The 15237-nt window shown below is 47.9% G+C and overlaps 1 protein-coding gene across 2 annotated transcripts in view; it reads left to right on the top strand.

Annotated features, from left to right (window-relative positions):
* The first annotated feature begins 10183 nt into the window (after positions 1-10183).
* The window catches only part of MAPKAPK2 (MAPK activated protein kinase 2), a 43510-nt gene continuing 38456 nt past the window's right edge, over positions 10184-15237 (top strand). For both annotated transcript variants that reach the window (XM_053667962.1, XM_053667961.1), the window contains exon 1: positions 10184-10789. In XM_053667962.1, coding sequence (XP_053523937.1) covers positions 10526-10789 — 264 coding nt within the window. In that variant the 5' untranslated portion in view covers positions 10184-10525. The remainder of the gene's footprint in view (positions 10790-15237) is intronic.

The raw sequence follows: 15237 nt of genomic DNA, 5'->3' as shown, positions 1-15237 counted from the left end.
GAACACAGCGTCAAAGGACACATGGAGGGGTCCCAGCTTTCTGCATTTAAATCCCCACTCCTGTCCTTACTTGAAGTCACTTAAATTCACTCTGGGCTTCAGTTTCTTCATCTGGGCTATTGGAACGGTAACACCCACTGGTAGGGCTGTTACCGGGATTGACTGAGCTAACACACAGAAAGCACTTAGAACCAAGTCAGAACTTGATAGGTACCCCGCTGATGGGAGCTATTATCATGACTTGTATTTGTCTTTCTCCGAGTGCCACCCCCCACCCCCATTCCATCTGTTCAGCAAACTATGTGTCCCGTGCTGTGGTAGACATTGGGCAATAAGTCACTTGGGCTGGGCACAAAGTTTACAGAACATAAATCTCCTCAGTGGCTTCACTGCCTGTCCAGGTTTCTCTTATTTCTTAACACAGTGTAGAGCACACAAGAATCCAGTTCCTCCTGGTTCCTTCAGTGGTTCCTGACCTGTTCTCCTTCATTTGCTTTTCTGCTTCTCTGTTCTTTCTTTTCCCAGCTTCTAGGAAGGTAGTAGGTCCCAGGTGTGTCATGAGTCCTGCCAGACCCTTCTCTGACTTGTCCTGGCGAGGGTGCCAGAGAGGGGCAGGGTCCCGGAAGTCTGCTGGTCTTCCCACTCAGCAGCTCTCCCTTCCCAGGCCCTGGGCGCCTCCGCAGGCTCTCTGGGGAAGCTGGAGGAGGGCCATGAGGTGCTGTAATAACCACATTTCTTCGTAGTAAACAAGAGCCAGATTCCTGGGGAGTGACGTGGGGGAGAGCTCTGTGGCCCTGGCAGCTGTGATCACACCGGCACTTGAAGAAACACCTCTGCTCAGCCCTGACCTGTCTAGCGAAGGCCTGGGGAGGGCTCCCCCACATCCCCCTTTGCTACCTTTCCAGCACTCTCTGCCTGAGCTACAGGGGCCTTTGCACCAACTGGCTCTGCAGACGCACATGAGCAGCCAGATGCAGCCCCCTGGTTCACACAGAAAGCACTTAGATGATCACAACCAGGGATCATCTGCCCCATCTCTCCTTTTTTTCAGGATTGGTCGCACTGTCTTCCTTATTCATGGGTCCAGTTCCCACCCTTGGCTGTCACCCCCGAGTCCCTATCGTTCCAGAAGGAATTATATGCTTTCCTCACGGGTGCCGCGGGAAGTGTCACACTCCTGGGAGGACACCTGGATCCCAGGCACCCAGGAACAAAGGCTGAACTGGCGGTTGGCTCTGGCCAAAGGACTGCCCAAGCTCTGACTTCCTGTGGCCTGGCTGGTCCAGGGCTTTCCTCCGAACAGCATGACTCCTGAATTTAAAATCTGATATCCTGGGATTTGGGCCAAACAAGTCCCTGCTACTTGCAGGGTGAAAGGTTGGACTGACTGGGACACCTCTAGAAGGCTACGTGGGGAACTGGGTGGGAGGGAGCAGTTTACTGGATCTCCTTTTGAGCTATTGCATTTTGTATTGTGTGAATGTATTAAAGGCAAAAAAAAATTGTGGCTGTGTAAATCTCCTGTACGTTTAATATAGAGTAGAGTCCTTTCCCCATCCCTTTATGGTGGAAGGGACAGGGAGATGTCCACACTGGGGAGGCCTCATTTGGCCTGATTTCAGGCCTAGAAGAGGCTGTCAGAGGCAGGAGGCTGCTCAGGGTTGCAATTCCCTCAGAGTCTGGCATTAGACGGGGACACATTAATGAGTGTCATGGTCCAGGAGGGGCAGGATGGACCTGAAGCCCTACTGGGGCCCCTCTGGCCTGGACGTCAGGACTCTCCCATGTAATGGACAGCAGGAGGCCTGCCACCCCATCCTGCCCCAAACACACATTGAAGAAGTCAACAGGGTCAAGCCAGTTGTGCTGCTTGTTCACCTGTGTACTTGGGAGCCAACAGGAAGGAAGTGAGCCAGGGTCAGGACCCTGGGGACACAGCGTCCTCCCTGAGAGATGCCAGAAACTGCCTCCATTTTCCAGGCATTGTGTATTAGTCTTTAGTACCTTTCTTTCCTTAAAAAAACATTTCTTTCTTTTTTTGTTCTAAATTCTTACATGTATCACCTATGTTGAAGTCTGCCAGGCACTTTCACATACATTACCAATGGCTCCCTATTGTCCAAAGTCCAAAGCCTTGGTTGAATTTCTAGTCCTTAAAATCTGCCTCTTGCCTCACATCTTGACACTTTTCCCCATACACCCTACATTCCTTCCTCTGCTGCCCACTTGCTGCTTCCAAACAGGCCGTGCAATTTCTCATCTGTCTCCATTCCATCGTTCAGTGTTACCTCTCTCTGCTATGTTGCTTTCTTCCTCTCTCTGGAGAGTTCATGCTCATCTTTGGATGCCTAAGTCAAATGCCACCTCTTCAGTGAGGACTGGCCTTTCTGGATGAATCTCTCCTGTTGATGAGCCCTGGAGCGCTGTGCTTAAACCCTCTCAAGGCTATATCCGTTAGGACTATTGTCAAAACCCAAAACCCCAAAACCTGGAAATCACAAATATGAGCTAAAATTTGGAGAAACTGGAACCCTTGTGCATTGCTGGTGGGAATGTAGAATGATGTGGTTCCTATGGAAAACAGAATGGCAGTCTGTAAAAAAGTGAGACACAGAATTACCATATGATCCAGCAATCTCACTTGTGGGTAGATACCCAAGAGAGTTGAAAGTAGTCACTCAACAGATATCTGTACACCCATATCCCTAGAAGTGTTACTCACAATGGCCAAAGGGCAGCAGTAAACCAAGTATCTATGGAGAGATGATGGGTAAACAAAAGGTGGTACACGCAGTGTGAACACCTGCACTGGGGCCTTCAACAAAGAAGGACGTTCTGACATGGGTGACCACATGGGTGAACCCTGAAGACATTACGCTAAGTGCAATAAGCCAGTCACAAAAGAACAGATACTGTATGGCTCCACTTATGTGAGTTTTTTAGAGGATTCAAATTTATAAAGACAGAAAGTAGAATGGTGGTTGCCAAGAGGTGGGGGTGGGAGTGGGGGTGGAGGGTGGGAGTGGGGAGTTATTGGGTAATGGGTACAGAGTATCAGTTTGGGAAGATGAAAAGTTCTGGAGTTGGATGGTGGTGACGTGCTTAATGCCACTGAACCGTACATTTAAAACATGGTTAAAAAGAAATTTGATGTCATGTATATACATGACTATCATCATTTATACATATACTTTTCAAGGCACTCAAGCCCAGGGAGCCTTGGGTATCCCCATACCTAGCACAATACTTGGCACTAACTGGTGCTCAGCCCATGTTTGGTGATATGAAAGGGGCACAGAGTTGAAGGGGAAGCGCGGGCATGTGCCCATCTCAGGCCAGCTCACATGCCAACTTCTCTCTTCCAACACGTCCAATTTCCCCTAAGCCTACTGCCTCCCTGGAGGGGGGCTCGAACGTTTGTCCGTGGGTTGACCCCTCCCCAGCCTCACTGAGTGAGCTTCCAGAATGACAGGGACTTGCCTGCAATATGTGTGTCTGGGTCACACAAAAAGAAGAACTTCCTCTTGTGGTTGAGGCGCTGGAAGTTCTGAGACTCTCAAGTTTTTAAGGTCACACACCTACCCATATGATGATGTAGCTGTGATCTTTGGAGAAGAGAGAAAGATCTGGTGATTTGCAATATTATCATTTTCAGAACCTAATGAGAAACATAGGGGAGAGATGAGCTCCCATCTCTGTCATGGAAAGGGCAAAACCCAAAAAATGTAGTATATACCACATATACCTTCTATATTTAGGACTGCTCTTCAAAAGCTTATGCATGCTGGGATGCCAAAGTTATTAATGCTAAACTAATTTCAGTCATTGCCTTTAACTCTCTTAGAGGGAGAGTCTTTGGAATCTAAGTGGCAGGTCACAGACTGTGTTTCCTTGAGCTGCACACACAGGCTGGGGTGGCTTTGTACAAGGGCACTCAGAAACATGGACTCTGATGTGTGTGTGAAAAGCCATAGTTTGAATTCTAAAAATAGACAAAAAAACTGTACTTGAAAAATAACTAAATAAAATTAAAAAAAAAAAAAAAAAGAATTCTGGCTCTTCCCATTCCAGCGATGACTTCGCCCAGTAATGCAACCTTTCTGAGCCACAGTGTTTTCAATGATCAAAATAGTGGAAATAATACTGCTTATAGCCTTGTTGAGGCGATTGAAGAAAATGATTGGTATGAAAGTGCCTACTGTATAATAACAGCTCACATTTATAGATGTAAATTACTATGTATGATTAACAGTTCAAACTGTTGCACACTAGAGAATATTATCACCCCCTTCATTACAGAAAGAGACTTCTGAGGTGCAGCTAATATAGTAGTAAGTGGTGGAAACAGAATCTGAACTCTGGATTTCATTTCAACATGCTCTGTTGTCTCCAAATTTTATTTTCCTGTGAAGTTATTTATCATTATACCCTTAGGGAATCACTACCCATTCACCACACACACACACACACACACACACACACACACACACACCACATACACACCTTCTCTCTTTCTTTCCTATCCTCCCACTTCCAATTATTTAAGTAGTAGAGGAAAAAAATTCAGGGGTCACCAGGCAAAAAAAACCAAAACAACAATGACATTTCCCCTTGACATACCCTGGTTGTGTCCCTAGAGGCAAATCCCCTTTTGCTTTCTCCCTTCCCCAATTCACTCTCCAGGCTGAATACGAACCTGAGTTGCAATTGACGTGGCAGATACAGGCTACGCTGGAGGGGCAAAGCTTTTCAACAGAGACAACAGCCTTGAGCCAGCTTCCCCCTCTATTTCTCCAAACTAAGCTGCAGAATTTATAACTATGCATGTCACAGTCTTGATTAGTTCCATTTGTAGTGCCTTTGGACCATGTTATGTCTGTGGATGCGCTGAGGCTACGTTTTCTGTTCCCTTCTGGGTGCTTCCTTCTTTCTCTTTCCATTCCTCTTCTTTCCCACTGCTCCAGCTGTTCCCTGCTGTGGTACTGAACTGTCAAAGGACAGGCTGCAGGACAGGCTGAGGGCGGGGAGCAGAGCACTTCTCTGGGTAGTGCATTGCTGACAGCACCTGAGTTGGGTAGAATTTGTTCCTGTGGATCAGACCTTAGAACTTTCAGAGATTTCAGAAATTTTTGTGGCCAATGATTCTTATAGAGCTGTCATTCTTGTTTTAGAGTCCTCATTTTATGAAAGACTTACTAGCTTATGACATGAAGACTGCTTCTCTCCCCCTGGCCTAAAGTCACGTTTCTTTCCAAGAGTGAGTTTTCAGTAGACAGACTTTTTCTGTGACTCATGTTCCCTTCTGCATTGTTTTGTCCGATGTACTAAAAGACAATAGATACGAAGACCGCTTTATGTGTGCATATGCATGTCCAGCAGCCAGTGGAAGAGCCTGTCCCTTCAAGGGCATATCCCTGAAAACTTCCAAGTTCGCCTCGGTAGATTTCTACCCTCTGTCATTCATTCATAGTGCCACATCATAGTTAAACAGAGGATTTTCACTTCCCAATGGTGTGAAGGCGGGCGGGGAGAGCTTGGAGAATAGACATTGTCATGGATTCATGATTTGTCCTATAACATAACCCAGACATGCAAATTAACACAAGTTTATACAAGTTTATCTAATTTCCTAATGGAAATTGGAATGTAGGAGATTTAAAGTTCATCTAAAATGTAAGTTTATACCTCATAGCTCTTTCGGCCATTCCTGCCTAGAAGTGGCACATACTGTATTCCTGACATCAAGAAGAATATGTGGGTGTATGCTGTTCGGGATTCAGAGTGGGGAGCAGGAATGAACTTTGGGTCAGAAAGACCTGAGTTCTGTCCTTTGCTAGCCACGTGACCCTAGAAAAATTACTTAATTTTTCTAAGACTCGGTTTTCTCATTTATGAAATAAACAAGGATAACAGTACATACTTCATAAGGTTGTGTAATAGGATATGGTTTGGCTGTGAATGATAGAAAACAGTATATCAGTTACTGTAACAAGAACATTTATTTCTCTTTTTTAAAGTCTGGGTAAGTGGTTTAGGGCTGATAAGATGAATCCATGCTCCTTAAGAATAGGTTTCTTCTATCATTTTGCTCTGTCATCCTCAACTTGTGGCTTCCACTTCATAAACCAAGATGGCTGCTCAAGCTCCAGCCATTAAATTTTCATTCCAGCCATTGGGAAAAAGAAAAGAGAATGTAAAGAAGGAACTCATTCTTCCCTTCAACCATGTTCAGTTACAAGCCATTAGCTCAAATTCAATCTCATGAACACAGCCAGCTGTGATGGAGGCTGGGAAATGTAATTTTTATTCCAGGTAGTTACATGCTTAGCTAAACATTGGAGGTTCTTTACTATCACAGAGGGGAAAACAAGTATTGGCCCAAGCAGGTAGCAATCTGTCACAGATCTTTTGAGATTTAAATGATATGATGCAGGTGGAGGGCTGAGCACAGGTTTGGCCGCAGAGTTAGCCCTCAGTCCTCATGGACATCATCATCATTATCACCACCACCATGAGAAACAATGACAAGATATTTCCTTCTGTGAACCTCATCTTGCTCATCAAGTCGCCCTTATCCCTCTCCCTTTTAAGACATTCTGATCTTCATTTCTTTTGAAGGCCAGACACCTATGTCTCTAATGTGTCCTTACAAAATAAGACCAGATAAAAGGAAAGTAAGGGAATCATTACCCTTGGACTCAAGATAACTGTTATCTTTGACTGGGGAAGCAGGGAGGTTGGAGGGGGATGAAGGGACCACCTAGTTAGATGTATGTTATTGTCAAAGTCTAGTTTTAATTTTGGGTAATGGATTTGTAGATGCTTCTTGCATTATTAAAAAGAATAATTAAATAAAAGCAGTGACACATGGGTCAATGATCCAATGATGAGGGTGTGTCATGAATCAAGGATTATAATTAATCCAATACTATGCACTTGAGGTCTTTAAGTTGTCTTTGTGTGTACAATTTTGCCTGACATAAAATAGTACTTTCTATTTTTATAGACTTAACTTTTAAAGGGCTTCTGCACAAACAGAAAAACTGTTTAAGTAGTTCATTACAGATGATTGAGTTTGATGTTATAGGACTTCCGACTTCTCTGTCCTAAGGGAAAATATTTTATTTTATCCTTATTTAATTTTTTTACAGATAAGAAAGAGAGCAAGTGACTTTTGTGAGGTCATATGGCTAATCAGTACTGGAGTGGGGTTTAAGACTACATCTCTCGCCTACTGCTTCTTTCTTTAGCTCGTCTCACTCCCTAGTTATTCATCCATGAGGCCTTTATTCTGTGTCTGTTGCATGTCAGTAATATGGTGCTTATATGTGTGTTTTCACATGCCTGTGTGTTTCCTGGGTGTTATGTGAAATTTATGTAATCTCTATACACTGTGTGTAAGCCCTTAGAGTCCTTGTGTGCCCCCAGGCCTAACGGACATGTAACTCCAGGAGGAGTCCCCAGCTGGGTTTCAGCTGTCCAGTTTTTCCTGTTACTGAGCTTCAGCACTTTCCCAGAGCCCCAGCTAGGCAGGCAGGCGGATTTGGTATCAGGGACAGATTCCCAGGCAGTGGGCACAAAGCAGAGGAGCAAGCCAGCAACGCCTCAATAATGATAACATTGACCGTTTCGTGATAATTTACACTTTATAATTTATAGATTTTTAAAAGATTTTATTTATTTATATTTAGAGAGAGGGGAAGGGAGGGAGAAAGAGAGGGGGAGAAAAACAATAGATGTGTGTAAGGAATAATACATCTATTGGTTGCCTCTCACATACCCCCAGTCAGGGACCTGGGCCTCAACTCAGGCTTGTGCTGTGACTGGGAATCAAACCAGCAGCCTTTTGATTTGCAGGCTGGCATTCAATTTACTTAGCCATACCAGCCAGGGCTGAAGAGTTCTTGTAAAACCATCTCATTTAACTCCCACTCAGCCCTTAAAGTAGATTTTGTTATTTTTCTCACTTTTTTTAGGGGCAAAAAAAGGATAAATGGCTTGCTCAAGGCAAACTCAATTTGAGGACAGACTTGAATTCAGGTCATTTGTCTAAATTCTGTTCTCTTTCCATGGTTCCTGGCTACCTCTGAAAGGGCTAAAAGAGCTTATTGTCTTTCTAGCCTTGGGGATAGAAGTGGGAGACGACTCAGTGTCAAGCAGTAGGAAGCCTCCAGTGACACTCTGCACAGGAAAAAAGGCCAACTCAGAGCCCTGAGCAGGCCCGGACCCTGACCTCCTATCAGCTAAGAAAGACACTGAGCAACCGGAGCTTTGCCACCCGGCAAACCCCCGACCCTATCATGGCATCTTTATCTCAGTCTGTGGGTGCCTCCCACGAGTGCCTGAGGAGGTGACAGCAACATGGTGGAACTGGTGAGATAAAGGTGAGCTGTCTTCTGACCTCTGTGGCCTCTGGCAGTCTCTTTGTCTTTGAAGGTCAGGGTTTTGGGTAACTGCATTTACCCTCTAGTATAGGTAAAAGCTCCGGTTCCTGCTGGCAATGGTGGATCCCTCTGCCCTGTCTCCCAGACGTGTATCTGTGCCATTCTCCCCAAGCTGTCCACAGCCACCTGTCTGTCTTCTTCTCCACAGAATAATGCCATCCACCACCACAAGGCTGAGTGTGGCACCTTGTACTCAGTCAATGTGTGCACTAAATTAACTCTGCTTGAAAAAAGCAGATATTTGTATCAGGGGAACTGCTTCTCTCTTTGGCCCCTGGACAGAGCCCTGCTTGTCCTAGGAAGGGATGTGCTGGGAGGGCAAGTTCTGCCTTTCATTCTACCTCCTCACACCTTACCTGCCTTGCCTCAGTCCCGAAGCCCCCCATCCCCTGGATATTCTTCTCTCTTTCTTCCTAAGCTGCATCTCCCTGGACAAGGGGGTTCTGCAGTGCTGGAGAGATATATTAGGGGCCATGTGTGGCCGTAGGTCATGCCCCACTCTATAATTGGGCCTTATCAGTACTTAAGATGAGGTTTTGTCTTTGCCTGTCTGGTTCCTTTGTCTTATTTCTCAATTGCTCTACTAGTCAGAGGGGGGAGCAGGTCAGCAGGGATGTGTTTAATAATCATCACTGAATGCATCAGAAATATGTATAGAGGACTTCTACAGTGTACATTTATGGCCTCTCCAGTCCCCTGCTCTGATGTGGGCTACTGCTATAGGTCCAGCTGGATCCTTACTATCTTCTTCAGAGACATAGGGCCAACCTGGACTGGAGCTCCGCTTCTTCAAAAATACCCACTTCCACCCTGGCTGGTGTGGCTCAGTGGATTGAGCTTGGGTCTGTGAAACAGGGGGTAGCTGGTTTGATTCCTGGTGAGGGTACATGCTTGGGTTGTGGGCCAGGTCCCCAGTTGGGGGAGCACAAGAGGCACTCACACATTGATGTTCTCTCCCTCTCTTAATAATAATTTAAAAAATACCACTTCTCCTCATGGCTGCAGGTTCAGGGTCAACTTCTCCACATTGGAAATCAAAAACTATTCACCAGACCTTCCTGTCTGTTACACCGTCTTACCCAATTCTCTCAGCAGCCCTATGAAAAGGTATTGCTGTTCTTCCAGTGAGAGAGAGGAGCAGCCGCTCGCTCAGGATCACACAGCTTACTTAGGTGGTGAGGGCTCCCCGAATTCAGGCCATCTGAAGGTCAACCCATCCTCTTCCCACCCTGTACCCTTATTGAAAACTAATTTATGTGAAAAAAAGGTTCAAAGGTATAATTACTCAGTTGTTCAAAGTTAAGCAAGTCTTTACTGAAAAACAAATATATGAGAAATGAAATGAAAAAGTCAGAGCTAATATTTGCTTCACACCTATCTAGCTCCACCCTGAGGTCTCATTCAGCAGATGTTTCCTAGTCAACCTCCTTCAAAATACACCTTCATCTCCCAATTGGTCGGTGCTAAGAGCTAGACAATTGTAGAAAAGTGGATTTTCTATCTGAACTATGCAGCTACTTTCATACGCCTCCCCCTTCCCTTTGCGTGGGCCTGACTAATTAAGAACCAGGATTTCTCGGCTTCTCCTCCCGGTCCCCGCCCCGCCCCCCACGCTTTATTGGTCTTCTGTCCTTCCCTTTAAGGCCAGCCCCTCCCCACGCCCACGCCTCCTGCAGGCCCCGCCCCCCTCCTCAAGCCCTGCCCCCTCCGACCCTCCCCTTTAAGGACCGGCCCCGGACGCAGACAAGGCTGTGACGCGGCCGCCGGCCCAGGGGCTGGGTAGTTTGTCGCGCGGCCGCTTCCCCCCGGCTGGGCCCCCGCCATCCAGCGTTCCACCGGGCGCCAGGCCCCCGGGGGGAGGGTGGAAGGGAGAGAGCAGGGCCGGTGGGCGCCAGCGGCGCACGGCGGGACCCACGGAGCCCCGCGACCCGCCGAGCCTGGAGCCGGGCCCGGCCGGGGAAGCCGGCTCCAGCCCGGAGCAAACTTCGTCGCCGGGCGGGGGGTGGCGGGGACCCTGTCCGGAGCCGGAGGAGGGGGCGGCCGGGGGCCCTCTTGCCTCTGCTCCCGCGTCTCCGGGCACCATGCTGTCCAAATCCCAGGGCCAGACCCCGCCGGTGCTATTCCCCACCCCGCCGCCGCCGCCGCCGCAGCCCCCCGCCCCGTCCCAACCGCCGCCGCAGCCCCCGCAGCAATTCCCCCAGTTCCATGTCAAGTCAAGCCTACAGATCAAGAAGAACGCCATCATCGACGACTACAAGGTCACCACCCAGGTGCTGGGGCTGGGCATCAACGGGAAAGTTTTGCAGATCTTCAACAAGAGGACCCAGGAAAAATTCGCCCTAAAAGTAGGTTTGGGGGCCGGGGAAGGGATGGACGGGCAGAGGGGAGCACCCAGGGACAACCTCCGGGCGCTCTAGAGCGGCCGGTGCGCTGCGGTCGCTCGGAGACCGCGCGGACTCTTTGCTGCGACCCGGTGCCGGGGCCGCGGCCCGGTGGGTCTGAGCTGGGGTGGGGGAGCAAGTGCGCGGCGGTGGCGGGGGCAGAGAGAAGGTCAGGTAGGGGCGGACCACGCCGCGGAGACTGCGTTTCCGGTCACCTCAGGTGTGAGTGGCAGGGACCCGACTCTTGGGGACTCTGCCATTTTGGGGTTTGAGCGGGATCCAGCCGAGTCTGAACGGTTGGCTCCGGGACCACTTCTGCTAATTTCACCGCGTCTCGAGGAAGTGATTTTCCGGGGTTGTGGTTCCCCATCCTCTCCTCCCTCCTTCCTTTCTTTCTGTGGGCACAAAAGGCCCATTACTCATTGAGCTGGTTGGTCGGTTGGTTTGGAGAAGTCGGATCTCAGAGGTTTATTTAGCCTCGCTCCTTATTTGGGAGCCGGAATGTGTGATTTCACTTCCCTGGGCCTCTCGAGTGCGGCTGGGCCGCCTAGGCGCGCGCCGGCGCCGGAGGTAGGTGCAAGCCTGGGGATTCCGCGGGGCCACCGCCCCCTCCGGGGGAAGGAGGGATTGTTTTGATCTGAGTGCAGGCGCCCTCTTACCTTCCATGCCTGTGAGGCTCCAGATGGGAGGGCAGCAGGCTCGCGGCGCCGCGTCTGCTGTTTCCATAGCGTCACTGATCTTTGTAAACTGGGTTTGGAAACCACGCTTGGCCCAATGCTAATTCCGCAGACCGGAGGTGGCCACTTGAGTCCTGGACACTTGAGTCATTGGGCCACTGGTGGACAGTGGGAAAGAGCGTTATCCTTGAATTGAGGAAGTCCCCTTCCCCTTTGTTGTAGGGGGAGAATGGGGATTTCAGTGAGCACACCTACTTCAGAAGTTAAACAGTATAGACTTGGAGGTATGATGAGATGGATGGGTCCCCAGTGCAGTGGGAGCCGGTGTTCAGAGTCACAGAAAGGTTTTCTCCTCAGAGGGTTTTCAGGTCAAACTGTATCTCTAAAGGTGACACATCACCCCTGTTTCCCCTGGGGTGTCTTAATGATTGGAGGATAAAATTACTTCCTGTGTTGTATTTCTCTCTTCCTCCTCTAGCTGCATTTCAGCTATTAATACAACACTCAGATATGTGTAATGGGTGGGACTGTTGGAATATATAATTAGATATAATAAAACCCTGGTGTGTACTTCAGGGTTGTATAGGGCAAGCATGTCCAATTTCCAGATTTTAGGCCCTTTATAAATTATTTTTTCTTGCAGCTTTCATCCTTTCTTTTGGGGGAGAGCTTTCAGCTCACCCCAACACTGTCAGAGGTCTTTGGTTTCTACTTGAAGGTGTTACTGTGGGCTTTTGATTGTTGTTTAGTGTTGGACTGTTGGAGAGGGACAGTATCAGTATCTTGAACACTTTAATACTTTTTGCACCTTAGATCACTCATAACTAGGGGCTTAGAGGCGGAGTGGTTGTTTGACCGTGGCCCTGACCTTGGGGAGTAGAGTTGAGTGAATACTGTTTGACCACAGTTAACCTGCACTGTTGAGGAAGTGACAGACGTTTCTTTCCAGGAGGCTCCTCTGTCCCCTCTGAGACACCATCTGCCTTCATCCATCAGCAGTTTGGGGACACTGGCTGCTCATTTTCATGAAAAGTTGAAATATTGTATTTAAGAACAAAAGCTCTCAACTTCTCCTTATTCTATTTAACAGGCACACAAGACTACCCTCTAAAATGCTTTTGGGTGGCAATTAAGATGTCTGTTGTAATTAATAGAAGAGAGATTTGGGTAATTTCTCCCTTTGAATAGTTCTGAAAGGGAAATCCAGCAGTATTTTAAATACCACTCATAGTTTATCCGTCTCACTTTAGCAGCAGGCAAAGATTGAAGTCAGAGTCTGCTTTGACAGGCAGTCTGCTCCCAGATCTTACAAGTTGACTCAACTGTTAAACTGTAGATTACCCACACATCTTTGTGTAAAAAGGTAATAATAGAGGAAGAAAGAAGGGATGAGGCATTCAGAGCCTGCACGGCAGTGTGAATAGGACTTCCACATCCAAATATTGGCTAACACGTAATTACAGCCGTGGAGGGAATCTGCTTCAAAGAATCCTGTTGCAGCGTACACCAAAGAGATGCTAGACCTCGAATCTTGATTAACTTGACCTTAGGTGCTAAGCAATGAAGTGATTTTCAAAACCTGGAGTGTTTTGATTATAAAGCAAGGGAGGAAGATGAGGGTGGGGCAGGAGGGGTCACCCCATCATGAAGTGGCCTGAAGAAAAAGGGAAAGCCCTTTCCCTTGTACAGTGTGTCATGCTGTTCCTGGGGACTTGGGGCAGAGAGCAGGGCCCTGATGGGGGTTCTGTGTTACCTGCTGTTTCACAGCTTGGAGAGTTGATGGGAGGTGGAGGCTGCCCAGATGCCTCACTCCTTGTTAATGGTCTGGGACCTCTTAGCCTATAAAGTAAAATCAATTCTTAGAAAAAATAATCTCACCTTACTCTCTCTGCTGCTTCTCTCCTTCCACCTGAGATCTCTAACATGTAAATGCTTTTGATAGGTGGTCGAACCTCACCTCACCATCTCTCCTGGCTGTTTCTGTTGAGTTCTGAGTTACTTTCATACTTCTGAGTCAGAAGGGACTTGAGAGGTCATCTCATCTAACGCCCTCATTTTGCAGATGAGAAAAGTAAGGCCCAAAACAAAGACTTGCAAGAGGCAATGTAGCCATGCACTTGGCAGAGGCAGGATTAGACCCAGGACACCTGACTTTGGGTCTCAGGCCTCTTCACACTCCGTAGCTGCAGTGTCATCAGCAGGCTGCTGCTTGGGACTGGCTGCTGCTCCGGAAGCCCTCAAGCTCCATGAGGAGTGACACTGTCACTGCAGGCCCTTCTCGACTTGGGCGAGGGGGTGCTGGGTGGGTATTTATCAGCATTTTAGCAGTAATCCCTGAAGTTCGAGGGGCAGTTTATGAACCAACTCAGCAGCTCAATGAGTTTTGAATCTATGGTAACAAGCTTTCCCCCCCCTTTTTTTTTAACCACTCCCCTCTCCCCTTTAGGAAGTGTTTGATAGAAATCTTATCTATTATTATTTTTTGTACAAGAATATGGGAATTCTGTTAACTACTTCTTTTGACAGGGATGCCTGGTCTCAACCCACTGGAGTGGTAATTGGTTGTATTCCCCGTGGGTTCCTCAGCTGTTTCGTGCTTCACTGTGACATGGTGACCCTTCGGTATTAGCTGAACAAATCTAATTAAAGCTGGCATTATTGTCCCTCTCTGCTGTGTGACTCTGATTAGGTGAAACATGTTAATGCTTTCAAAAAATAGAATGCCATCTTCACTTACCTCCGTGGATCTTTCCAGTGCACAGATCAGAGAAAACAAGGCGCTGTGTGTTCTGCTGTCCTTTCTGCAGTGGTCCTCCCTCCCCAGACCACGCAGTGTCCCTGCAGTGTGCCTTCCTTTGTCGTTCTCAAGAGGATCTGATTGGAACTTCTCACGGTTGATCTGGACACCGTCAGAGGGAGGGCCAGAACTCCCACATTCCCACAGTACGAGCAGCGTCTTACCCAGCACAGCCCATGTGCACCCGTTGGGGAGTGAGATGGGTGCTGTGGCTGGGTGACAGGCCGTGTTCCAAATCGGGGTTTGCTGGGTGGAGCCACACGGTGAGGACAGTTTCGCCGACCAAACCAGCCTCTTTATATCCACTATGGTTACAGGTGGTTAACAGTTTGCTGAGTATCCTACCATGTGTTGTGTGGAGGATACACACACATAAAGTGGCCTTAAAATTTGGGAAGGGTGTCAAGAAACTGATTTGGAGTCTAGGGCTCCAGATGTAGTCTAGGGCTGCAGTGTCCAGTGTGGTAACCAGTAGCCATGCGCGGTTGTTTAAATTAAAATTAATTAAATTAAACTAAATTAAAATTTAAAAATCAGTTGCTAGCAACATTTCAGGTACTCAGTAGCTGCATGTGGCTACTGAAATGAACCATGTAGAAGAACAGTTGCATCCTTACAGAAGGTTCCGGGGACTTTGCTGGACTAGGGGGTTAAATGGTGTGTTTGGGAATAGAGAAGCGTTGAGACAGGGAAATCTGAGGACTGAAGGGGCAGAGAACAGCTCCTTGCTGGGCCTCTGAGGAGCAAGCCGACCCGCAGGAGGCGATGGTGCTGTTGGCCCCAAGCAGTAGAGAGGAGAGCAGAGCAGGACATCAGTGGGTAGGGAGCAAGTGTGGCTGGTGGCTCAGAATTGAACCTGAGCCACCTTTGTACTAAAGGCAGCTTTTCAAGGGTTTGAGGGCTATGAAGTAAGTGAACAGGATGTTGTAAAGAAAGGT

Source organism: Artibeus jamaicensis, unplaced genomic scaffold, assembly GCF_021234435.1.
Source record: "Artibeus jamaicensis isolate MK-2021 breed Jamaican fruit bat unplaced genomic scaffold, CSHL_Jam_final contig_475, whole genome shotgun sequence".
In the NCBI taxonomy this organism is placed as follows: Eukaryota; Metazoa; Chordata; class Mammalia; order Chiroptera; family Phyllostomidae; genus Artibeus; species Artibeus jamaicensis.
Note: the sequence above shows the minus strand (reverse complement) of the source record. Positions and strands in the feature narration are given on the sequence as shown.